The sequence below is a fragment of the Gopherus flavomarginatus genome, chromosome 3 (genome assembly GCF_025201925.1).
Source record: "Gopherus flavomarginatus isolate rGopFla2 chromosome 3, rGopFla2.mat.asm, whole genome shotgun sequence".
Lineage (NCBI taxonomy): Eukaryota > Metazoa > Chordata > Testudines > Testudinidae > Gopherus > Gopherus flavomarginatus.
In genome coordinates, this window is record NC_066619.1 from 92,209,015 (window position 1) to 92,221,151 (window position 12,137).

Genomic DNA, 12,137 nt, shown 5'->3' on the forward strand with positions numbered 1-12,137 from the left:
AACATTTTATCAAAACAAGTTTATTTGTAATTTTTAATCAAATATTTCCCCCTTTAAAGAATGGCTATTCCCCTCCCCCACCGTCCCTCCCTGACATTAATAAAAACAAACACAAACCACTGGACTTCTTAATGGAGTTCTCAACACTTATTTGCTATGCCTTGAATTACATCTTTCCTTAGACTACTTTTTAATAGATTTTTCCTCCAACTATTTATCTAAACGTTTCTTCAAGTTTTCTAGATCTACTACATCAACATCCTGTAAAATTAGTAATGTTGCTTTAGACTGAAAGGGATTAAATTCAATAGTCATCAAACAACAAAGATCTATCAGTTCTCTTTGGCATTTCTGTAAACCATCCTTAAGCTTTTGATGTAGAATGGGATCTTTCCTTAATTGTTTCATTTCAGGCACTGAAAATCCAATTAAGCTTGTTAGAATTTCATCAGCAATGTCTACCTCTAGATACGCAGTACCATCAGAGATTTTTGCCATTATACTCCAGAAGCCACTGCTGCTTGTGAGATTTCCAGTAAGGGTTACAATAAAAGCTTTAACTTTCACTGTTGCAACAGTTTCTGGGGTATATGCGAGTAGAACAGAAATATATGTAAAAGGTGGGGAATCTAACTCAAGACTTTTGCATTTCTCTGTTGTTCTGTAAGAAAAGGTTTGTACACAATTTTGTTTGTTTATCTCTGAATTAGGTTGTTTAACTGGTCTTTCGTTTAACAATCTGCTGCCAGAAAAACTACAGTTTTGACTGCTCTTAACTACATCTATCTTATTACACTTCTGTTCAAGAACATTTTCCAAGGAGAAATCATTGGTAAAGCTCTGGGAGTGTTGTACATTATCGTGTAGTGAAAAATTACTTGTACTACTTTCATCACCAGACAGTTCTCTCCCACAGGATTTTTCTTTGATAACTGAATCCAACTGACCTCTGCCATCTTTTTCAGACATGTAACTTAGTGAAGATCTAGGCATATGTGAAAATCTTTGTGTAATCATATCTATAGTATTGTTTATGACCGGTGACTGCACTGTCTGAATTTCATCTTGGATCTCCTGTTCTAAAAACAAGTCATCTTCCAATGAGAGGTCATCTAAATCTCCATCAGCATACTCCACAGTTTGAACACTTTGTTCTTCATTTGCCCCAGGCAAGAGCATCCCAAATTCCTGTTGTGAGTAGTTTTCATTGCTTGAAAGGAGCAAATGTGTGGCTGTATTTGAGTTGTTACTTCTGCTACAATATCCACTTTCTAAAGGAATTGCATGATTTATGGTAAATTCGTCACTTTCATCAAGACTTGCTAGAAGCTCTTCATCTGAAGGTCCTAGAGTTTGTCCTAGTTCATCAACAGCTCCTAAAATTCCTTGTTCATGATCACGCTGCTTGACAGGATTAGGGTTCTCAGCTTCTCCAATTAACCTGGCAAGGACTCTTTCCTGAGCATACTCCTCTAGAAGAGCATCTACTTCGCCCCCCAACAATTTCACATTTTCTGATTTTAACAAAAGAACTCCAAGACGATATGCAATGTTACCCTGTATTGTAATTTTTGTACCTGGAGGAAGATTACTATGGAGGACAGGAATGGGTTGGTATTCCATACCCTGAATTTGATGTATTCCATCAGTTAGCTGCAGCATGAGCATTCGAGTAGGCTTTGCTTCCCAGGACTTTTGGGGTGCCTGAGTGTTGGCTGTTACTTCTTCATTTACAGTATTTTTCCCTCTTATCTTTTGCAATTGGGAATACGCAGGCTGGCTAACGTCCACCAGTGAATCAATCTGTATGGAATAAAAGCCATTAAGTTCTCCTTTTGGACCATCTAAGATGCAATTAGGCAAAACAGGATAGTCCAAATCTCTCAGATCTGTAAGAAGCCACTGCTCAAATACCTGTTTGTTAATTTGAGCTTGAGTTAAATTACAACCATTTTCTTGTTGGATCCAGTTAATACAAGCTGCTAGCCATGTCAGAGGAACTTTAACATGCCACGTAGAAGAAAGCCAGGTTTCCACTTTTCCTGCAACACTAGATGCACTCATTTTCTTTTAAGTTATAGGAAAAATGTATGAATCCCCTGAAAAGAAACAAAAAAAGTTTATTCTTCAGCCACTTACTAATTTGTACTCTACAGCAGAAATAAAGCCCACGTCCAGACTAACCCGCGGCATCGGCGGGTTAAAATCGATTGCTCGGGGATCGATATATCGCGTCTAGTCTGGACGCGATGTATCGATCCCCGAGCGCGCTTACATCGATTCCGGAACTCCATCAACCCGAACGGAGTTCCGGAATCGACAGGGAGAGCCGCAGACATCGATGCCGCGCCGTCCAGACGGGTGAGTACCTCGATTTTAGAAATTCGACTTCAGCTACGTTATTCACGCAGCTGAAGCTGCGTATCTAAAATCGATTTTAATACCTAGTCTGGACGTGGCCATAGAAAGGTAGCTACTCCACTTCTGTGACAAGAGAGAAATAAGGCAAAATGACCACACAGAAACAATTTAAAGAAACTTTAAATAAGTTATAAATGCATTGCTGTAGAACTATAATTCTAAAGCAAACATACATATTCAATATTTAAGCGTGGCCTTGATGTAGCCAGCAAATAAACTAACTGGCATATATAATCTAAGGGTCTGTCCACACAATCGATGTTAATGCAGCTCTGTAGTCGTGGCTCCAGCGCTGGGAGAGAGCTCTCCTGGTGCTGTAATAAAACCACCCATGTGAGAGGAGGCTCTCAGCGCTGTAGCACTATCTACACTGCCACTTTGCAGCATGAAACTTGCATCACTCAGGGGGGTGTTTTTTCACACCTCTGAGCAAATAAAGTTTTGACCTGTAAGTGGCAGTGCAGACAAAGCCTAAGTATCCAGCTGGTCACTAGAAAGAACTGAGAAAGTGTTGAGATTTTTACCAGGCTCCTCTCCCTGAACTCATCTTGGTGACTCCATCTTTTGTACAGACTTCTGACAAGCCTGCAACTCAAAAACCTTTCTTCTTGCTGGCAGAAAGAACTCCTGCTGTCATCCTCTTGTCTCCCTCCCACCCTGCCAAACGAAATAATGGAAGCAGGCTGGGAGGTCCCCCTCAGCCTCAGTTTATAATTGCTTTCTTCCTGCCGGAATGGCGCTAGTACTTTCTCTACTTTTGAAGGGAACATGGTCCTTATTTTCACTCCTGCCAGTAGACTTATGCATAAAAGTGACAGGACCCATCTATTCTACAAGCAACTCAGGAGATTTGTGTACAGTTATGGCACAGAGGGGGCCTTAAAAATGCTGCAGCTGGATGAAAGCTTTAGAACTAAAGTAGCATCTAGATACATCCAAGTCTTGAGTATTTGTTTGAGGTTCGGGGGCTGTCTGTAAGCAAGGACTGGCCTGAAACCTGAAGCCCCCAAACCTGAAACAAATATTCACCAGCAACCACACACCACGCAACAAAAACACTAACCCAGGAACCTATCCTTGCAACAAAGCCCATTGCCAACTCTGTCCACATATCTATTCAGGGGACACCATCATAGGACCTAATCACATCAACCACACTATCAGAGGCTCGTTCACCTGCACATCTACCAATGTGATATATGCCATCATGTGCCAGCAATGCCCCTCTGCCATGTACACTGGCCAAACCAGACAGACAGTCTCTACGTAAAAGAATAAATAGACACAAATCAGACATCAAGAATTATAACATTCAAAAATCAGTCGGAGAACACTTCAGTCTCCCTGGTCACTCGATTAGACCTAAAAGTCGCAATAATACAATAAAAAAACTGCAAAAACAGACTCCCACGAGAGACTGCTGAATTGGAATTAATTTGCAAACTGGACACCATTAAATTAAGCTTGAATAAAATCTGGAAGTGGATGGGTCATTACACAAAGTAAAACTATTTCCCCATGTTTATTTTTCTCCCTTATTACTCCTCACACCTTCTTGTCAACTGCTGGAAATGGGCCATTTTGATTACCACTACAAAAAGTTCTCTCTCTCCTGCTGGTAATAGCTCACCTTAACTGATCACTCTTGTTATAGTGTGTATGGTAACACCCATTGTTTCATGTTCTCTGTGTATCTATATATCTTCCTACTGTATTTTCCACTGCATGCATCCAATGAAGTGGGTTTTAGCCCATGAAAGCTTATGCTCAAATAAATGTGTTAGTCTGTAAGGTGCCACAAGTACTCCTGTTCTTTTTGCTGATACAGACTAACACGGCTGCTATTCTGAAATGTCTCCCTGTGAAATTCTCAATGATATGCAGCAAAGAGTCCTGTGGCACCTTACAGACCAGGGATAGGCAATTTATGGCATGTGTGCCAAAGGCGGCATGCAAGCTGATTTTCAATGGCACTCACACTGCCCAGGTCCTGGCCATTGGTCCAGGGGGCTCTACATTTTAATTTAATTTTAAATGAAGCGTCTTAAACATTTTTAAAACATTATTTACTTTACATACAACAATAGTTTAATTATATATTGTAGACTTTACAAAGAGACCTTCTAAAAATGTTAAAATGTATTACCAGCACGTGAAACCTTAAGTTAGAGCGAATAAATGAAGACTCGGCACACCACTTCTGAAAGGTTGCCGATCCCTGTTATGGACTAACAGATGTATTGGAGCATGAGCTTTTGTGGGTGAATACCCACTTCGTCGGATGCATGTAGTGGATATTTCCAGTCTGTTAGTGTATAAGGTGCCACAGGACTCTTTGCTGCTTTTACAGATCCAGACTAACACGGCTGCCCATATGATACTCTAAATTATATATTAGTCTCAGAGTAGCGGCCATTAGGGGTTTGTCTCTGTCTGAGGGATTGAAGCAAATGCGGTTGTATCTTAGAGCTTGGTTGTAGACAATGGATCGTGTAGTGTGACCTGGATGGAAGCTGGAGGCATGTAGGTAAGTATAGCAGTCAGTAGATGATATATGCCATCATGGGTCAGCAATGCCTTTCTGCCATGTACACTGGCCAAACCGGACAGTCTCTACTCAAAAGAATAAACAGATGTAAATCTGACATCAGGAATCATAACATTCAAAAACCAGTAGGAGAAAACTTCAACCTCTCTGGCCATTCAGAAAGGTTTGATTGAAAGGTGGCAATTTTGCAACAGAAAAGCTTCAAAAACAGACTCCAATGAGAAACTGCTGAACTTGAAGTGATATGCAAACTGGATACAATCAATTTAGGTTTAAACAGAGACTGGGAATGGCTGAGCCATTACGCACATTGAATCTATTTCCCCATGTTAAGAATCCTCATAGCCCATTTAAGACAGTTTGACAAGAAGCTATCTTGATTACCACTACAAAAGTTTTTTTTGCTGACAACAGTTCATCTTAATTAATTAGCCTCTTAGAGTTGGTTGGGCAATTCCCACCTTTTCATGTTCTCTGTATGTGTATATGATCTCCTCACTGTATGTTCCTTTCTATGCAGCCAATGAAGTGGGCTGTAGCCCACGAAAGCTTACGCTCAAATAAATTTGTTAGTCTCTAACATACCACAAGTACGCCTGTTCTTTTTATATATTAGTCTGGCAAAAGCCAACCTGGCCTAAACTTTTGTCTGAATCAGTCACGTTGCAGGGCAAGACTTCGCCTCTCCCCTAAGTGAAAAGAAAGTAGTGTGTTCACATATTTATGGGCCTGGTCATCTTGTGCAAGCAGGGCAAGGTCATCCTGTGCAAGCAAATTGACTCCAGTACGATTACAATGGGACGGATTGTTTTGTTACCAGGAGTTTTGCTGCCTGAGGCTTTGCATTTGTAAATTATTTTTGCCGTTTGTGTTGCAGTGGCGTGAGTGCCCCATAGACAGAAGGCAACGCAGGCCCCTCCGTTAACACCATCACCACCACATCGCTGCGGCGCTCGAACCGGTTGCGAGCGCAGGAGCCATGGCCTCTAGGTTCTAGGTAGAGCCCGGCTGCAAGGTGCAGCAAGTGTCACGGCCACAGCAGTTAGAGGAGAACGCGCTCAGTACACCCCCACCAACCCCGTCTCGCGGGGAGCGGCCTCACTTACCCGCTCCCGAGCGGGGCAGCGGGCCAGGCACGGGCAGAGACCACTCCTCCCGCCCCTCATACCACAGGCGCGCACTGCCTGGATGCGCAGGGCTAAGCGTACTCCATACTCTCCCCCACAGCACGAGCCTAAAACCCAACGATCATTTAGAGCCGGGAACTGCCTCGCCAAGCGCGCGCGACTTTCAACCTCGCGAGAGCTTCGCCCATCTCGGAGACGGACGAGGGAGGCGGAGTTTTCACAAACGCCATTTTCTCGTCACACGACGGAGGTCGCTCTTGCTTCCCTTACAGCGGCCGCTGGTTCGTGTTGCTGTTATAGCCTTTATCGTGACTCCTGCCTGTCAGGTAAAGGGTGTCCGACATGCTGGTGCGATGCGGCGCGACCGGGGAATAAAGCCGGGCACCTTTCTTATGGTTTTCGGGCCCAAATAGGTTTGCGTAGCTACCACGGAGGGCGGGGCTAAGTGGGAACCGCCTTTAGCCGCGATGGGCAGCTGTACTAACCAATAGAGCTGTGACGTGCCATCTTGTGTTGTAGGCTGAGCCAATCGGCTGAAAGTTCTCTGTGTGCGCGTTGGTGGTGGGGCTGCTCCTTCCCACACCTCTTTCTCTCTCACACTCGAGTCGGTGGGGCAGGCGGCTAGTGCGTTGCTGCTAGGGACCGGAGAGCGCGCAGCGCGGTAAGACGCCAGCAGGAGAGACCGGCTCTGGGGGGAGGGGGATATCGCAGCGCCTGGGATTTCTCTGCCCGCTATAAATGAAGCCGGGCCCTGTTTGCGCCAATGCAGCTCATGACCCAGCGATGCGAGCGGCCTGGTTGTAACTGGGCCTTAGCCAACAGTGTCAGGCTGCCAGCTCCTTTTCCGCACCAGGGCACTGCCTCCTTTGCACGGGGGCAGACGTCTCCCCCTTCACTGGGTGGGTTGAGTAGGTCAGTGCCCTTAGGGATTGTAGCCCCCCCCACCTCGGTCTTGTCCCCGCACACGCGGAGTCTCTCCCGCTCACCGTAGTCGGCCATGGCGGATGGGGGAAGCGCTGATCTCTGCGGGCTAGATTTGCTAACGGTGTGGGGGGACTGGCTGTTGTGGGATCAGACCGCGCAGTCGGGGAGAGGCGTCTAATCTGCGCGGCGGCCCGTGACCCATGCAGTGCCTGTGTCGATTTCCGTGGGATCAGGGTTGGGTCTCTGCTCCCACAGGGTGATCATGGCCGTGGGGGCGCATTTCTCGCTGGGACGCCTTTATTCGTCCGGGCATGTCGTAATGCGAAGGCTCCCAGGCGCCTCTTTTGTGTCTGCCCGGCAGCCAAGGGGTAGGCCTCCGTGTGACCGCGTGGTGGTGGCTGTTCCGCTCCCAGCTCCGCCTAGCAGCGCGTAGGCGCCATTACAGCGGCCGCCATTTCTTCTCCCTGGCCTGCCGCCGGGAACGAGAGAAGATCCGGAGGTTTGGGGGGAGGGGGAGAAGAGATTATATAACTCGGCCGGTCGGCCTCTTCCTCCCTCTCTGAGCGCGACGCGGCTTAGGCTGGGTGGCTCAGCCGGCGGGGGAGGCGGGAGCGGGACAGCCATCTCAGAGCCGACACCGGGAGCGGCCGACTCTTGCGGCGGGGCTGCTAGTTTCTCACACAGGGAATGTCCTGCTTGTTGAGCGAGTGGGGTGGGGTGGCGGCCGACTCTCCTCCACTTCGCATAGTGCGGTGCGGCTGTTGTGGCCAATCTCCGCTAGCTCCTCCCGTGCCGATGCGCAAAGGATTGGCAAGTTGTAGGCACTTTAATCTGTCTTCCTCTGCCCTAATGAATATCGGGTCTTGTACAGTGTTTATGGCTTGCTGCTTTATTCGTATAATGCTTTTGGATCGCCACTTTCTAGCCTAGCACTATAGCCAGCGTGAATTAGCCGGACACCACTCCCGTTTGGGATCATTCCAGCCGCCTCTGAGCATCTCAGTAAATAGGGGGCGTATCAATGGCTACATTTATGGGCTTTCCTAGTGGTATTAGTAGCATTGTAAATAAGGCTCGGAAATGTCAGGGTTACATCCCCAGGGGCATATATTCGCAATAAATTTGAACTTTCTGGCGAACTTCTTGGTATTCTCACCTTGAATTGTAAACCAGCATAGAGTTTTTGTTAGCCTAGGAAACCCATTTTTTGATATGTTTAGTTGAAATGTGGATTTAAAGAATAATATGCAAATCTATAGTTAATAGGATTTCAGACAATGCAGTTTTTGAACATTCTTATGCAGAGTTACACAAGCAGACAAATGGATAATTTACACTTGAATGCATTCGGCTGCTTTTAATGTTTGATGGCAATTGCATATGAATGCATAATATACAGTGTAGTGCTTTTAGTAAAGTTAACCTATCTAAGTTTACAGGTTGATCTTTTATCATTCTAAAGACTCATAGCTGATGTTGCAGTTAAAAGCCCTATTAAAAACAAGTTGATGTGGATAATACATTGTTTCAGGCTTTTGCAATTGTACTTGAGTACTCTCCTATTTACAGATAGACTGTGGAAACCCCTCAAAATAAGATTTGCATAAGTCTGAAGTGCAAGTGTTAGTGTACTGTGTGTAATAAGGATTGATTTGGCTCATTTAATTTTAGAATTTGAAGTTACCATTTGTTGAGTAAAAGATGAATACTGAAATACTGCTAAACATCTGAAAATTATGAACAAATGCAAACCAGTTTTTCAATAATTACATTTTAACTGGAAGTGGGAAAAATCAGTTGTTGGCCTTTTTATGTTAAGGCGTCATGCTGTCTGAGTTGTAAAGAAAAACTGGATAATAGTGTTTACAGTGAAAGCTCAACGCATCAACTTCGATGTACTCTCATTCAAGACTGTAACTGTAAATCAATGGTTCTCAAACTTTTGTGCTGGTGACCCCTTTCACGTAGTAAGCCTCTTAGTGTGACCCCCCCCTTATAAATTAAAAACACCTTTTTATATATATTTAATACCATTATTAATGCTGGATGCTCGCAATCCCCCATGTAGTAATCTCGCAACCCCCCGAGGAGTCTCAACTCATAGTTTGAGAGCCCCTACTGTAAATGAACAAGACTAAAACTAATGTATGTTGGTTTTCATAGGCTACTGAAGCAATAGGCTGTTGGGTTTGATCCCGCCCAGAACACTTCAGTTTTGCTCTGCAAGGATATATAATCGTAAGTTCTAGAAGCAGTTGTCTCTTTGTTCCTTTTAGCAAGATGCACAGTTTGATTTTTTTTTCTGTAAAGACTATTTGTGCTAGCCTTTTTATTCTTTGACAGGTTCCATTTACAAGTCTAAAAATAAAAGGTAGTGATGGAGACTGAACAGCAAGAGGAGACCTTTACCAACACAGAGACAAATGGTAAGTTCTGTAACAGGACTATATGCTTTTAAATACTTTAGAAGGCTTAAATTGTTAAATTACTAGTTGCATTCACAAGTTCTATAACTGAGACATACTAAATGTTTGCAAGACAGTAGGGAGCAGTACTTCTTATGCATTGACTATGACACTTTCAAATTTCTTAATGGTCTAATAACATTACATTTTGAATTTTGATTCAGTGCTGTATGTTTGCTTTAGCTATCTTGTCAGTGCAAATTGTTTCATTATCCATCCATTATTTAGCTCATATTTGTATTCAACAGAAGCAAGTACTGATCAGCATCATTGCAGCTTTTATTTATTTAGTATTTTGCACAAAAAAAACTACAGATAGTATGCATGAATTACTCAGATCTTCTAATTAGTGGTAAAATTCAAAACAGCAGCAATAATTCAGTTTTCATAGTTATTGTTGCCAGCTTGTAAAGAGAATATTTGAATTGTTCCATTGCAAATTATTCCAGTAGTACTCAGCAATAGGGCAAACTGTTTTCAACCTTTTGGATATGTTAGTGTTAATCTTTTGAGAATTTTGTAAGTTCTAAAACATTCTTGTGATGACACTAGTGCTATCTTAATAAATTATGAGTCCTAAATTTCATGAAAGCGACAAACCCCCAAAATCTTGGTTTAAACTGTACTTCATAGATTTTAAATGATTGCAATATTAAGGTCATTCTATAAGAATCTTAATTACCTCAGTTCTTGTATTGGAATTGTAAATTATTTTGTTATAAATGTTCAATATATTCAGCTTATGGATTTGACATTTGTATCCGCTTAATCAGGCAGAAAGTTTAATTAGGAACACTGATGCGTGTGGTTGAAGTGCATACATTTTGAATATGGCATAGAGAAAGCTAAATGAGTGTTTGCATTCCTTCCCTATGAAACTATAGGAAAACGTCCTGCAGAAGATATGGAAGAAGAACAGGCTTTCAAAAGATCTCGCAACACTGATGAAATGGTAGAACTGCGCATCCTGCTTCAGAGCAAAGTAATATACTTGAAATACGTTGCCCCTTTAAAGTGTATTGTAGCAATTATGTAGACAATCGTAGCAAAGCATATAATCTTGGTGCTTGAGTTTCTAGTTGAAGGTTTATAAACAAAAATGTAAAGAAAACCTTTATTTTTCACTCTACTGAGAGAACTAATGTGCAGTGTTGTAGCAGAAATAGCAACACTGTGTAGTTTATCTTTTAAAATAGTCTAATTAAACTTAACTGGTGTGGAATATTGAATGTGGTGACGGGATGTAGCAGATAAAAAGTGATTTTTTTAAACGTATTTTTACAAGGATTAGTCCTTAGTGATTTTAAAGTCTCACATTTTAAGCCAGTAACCAAGAAGTTAAACAATAACAGCTAAAGTGCAGGCTATTTCCTGGACTTGATCTAAAAATTGGTTATTTGAACTGAAATGCTATTCATTAAGCTCAGATAATAAGGCTTAAGGGGAACAGTGTTCAATTGGGATCATGAACTTAAATATGGGGGAGGAAATTGTGCCTGTGAATTTTGATAACTCTAGTTTTCAACAGTGCAGTTTTTAAAGTCACCTGCATAGTAAACAAACAGCAGTGTGGAAGAATACATAGGTAGCTCCTCCTGAGACTGAAGATGATAATCTTGCTTTGGCTAACTCCTTGGTTCTCTCAAATTGCGATCAAGACATCAAAATTTGGGCACAGCTTGGTTTTGCATTTTGCTGAAGTAAAGTACAGTATTCTATAGTCGGGGTGGGGGGGGTTAGTGTTGGGATTTATGTTTCTTTAACTGTTTGTGGTATTCCTAGAACAGGGGTTACATAAATTGTTGCAGAACAAGTTGACATGTTCATTATAATATTTGAAGATCCCGCTGCATAGCATCGAGATTTTAATACACCAGTCAGTGTAACAGCCTAATTTGATACATTTATTTGCAAGCTGAACATGTACCAGTTTTATAGACTGCTGCAAATTTATTCTGCTAATCAAAAACTTGAAATGCAGACTTATTCAGAAAAGTGACCGTCTAAATTGGCATCACGTTACTCAACAAATCTCTATATGTATTCAATTATACCTACTCTGTTTTAGTTGAAGTAAGATTTTTACCGTTATTAACTTTTCACAACATGGTGGATTCTAAATGTGAACTGGATTATTTTTTGGCTTTGTAAATAAATCGAATAAATCCAAATTGCAGGCCTCTGCAACTCCATTGTCTTCATATCATAACTTGGGTTGTACCTTACAAGAGGCCAGTAGAGTTGCACAAGTGTAATCAAGGGCAACACTTGGACTGTAGAGCCTTTATTACAAGTAGTGGTCAAGAAGCATTGTACGATCTAAAAGTCAAGTTTATAGTGCTGGCAATTAAGAGGATAAACCTCTTATAAACTGAACAGATTTAATCTGAAAGCCATTGACCTACACAAGAAGTGTGGAACCTCATAATGCCTTTTTTCTCCAATGTCACTTTTCAGAGATGAACTATATCTTGATATTGCAGTGATGCAGACCGAAACACCCAGAAATTTAAAGTTAACATGGAAATTTTGATTGCAAAATTTTGCTTTTTCTTAATTGAGCATTAGCAGCTCTGTCAGCCTTTTTTCAGTTTGCATAGCTTGTCTCAGTTTCTTCACCATCATTTAATTTGAACCCTTTTTTTAAAAAAA

General features: G+C 42.3%; 2 protein-coding genes across 9 annotated transcripts in view; one reads left to right on the forward strand and one right to left on the reverse strand.

Moving 5' to 3' along the window:
* RMI1 (RecQ mediated genome instability 1) lies at nt 1–6,359 on the reverse strand. Of its 4 annotated transcripts, XM_050945807.1 has the most exons (3): nt 6,076–6,330; nt 1,915–2,099; nt 1–1,803 (listed from the first exon to the last, which is right to left on the reverse strand). In XM_050945807.1, exons 2-3 carry the CDS (start codon nt 2,062–2,064, stop codon nt 211–213), a joined length of 1,743 nt encoding a protein of 580 aa, XP_050801764.1. In that variant the 5' UTR covers nt 2,065–2,099; nt 6,076–6,330; the 3' UTR covers nt 1–210. The 4 variants fall into 4 exon arrangements, with proteins under 4 accessions (XP_050801764.1, XP_050801763.1, XP_050801762.1 ...); XM_050945806.1 differs by having other exon boundaries at nt 1–2,099; nt 6,265–6,359; XM_050945805.1 differs by having other exon boundaries at nt 1–2,099; nt 6,138–6,330.
* Nucleotides 6,325–12,137, forward strand: part of HNRNPK (heterogeneous nuclear ribonucleoprotein K) — a 23,936-nt gene continuing 18,123 nt past the window's right edge. For 2 of the 5 annotated variants that reach the window (XM_050945896.1, XM_050945900.1), the window contains exons 1-5: nt 6,325–6,422; nt 6,616–6,757; nt 9,184–9,258; nt 9,364–9,446; nt 10,370–10,467. In XM_050945896.1, the coding sequence (XP_050801853.1) occupies nt 9,398–9,446; nt 10,370–10,467 (147 nt within the window). In that variant the 5' untranslated portion in view covers nt 6,325–6,422; nt 6,616–6,757; nt 9,184–9,258; nt 9,364–9,397. The remainder of the gene's footprint in view (nt 6,423–6,615; nt 6,758–9,183; nt 9,259–9,363; nt 9,447–10,369; nt 10,468–12,137) is intronic. The other 3 variants (XM_050945898.1, XM_050945897.1, XM_050945899.1) reach the window with 3 other exon arrangements.

Excerpts from the sequence above, each read along its gene's own strand:
- RMI1 (XM_050945806.1), bottom strand. The coding sequence starts at position 2,064 with ATGAGTGCATCTAGTGTTGCAGGAAAAGTGGAAACCTGGCTTTCTTCT.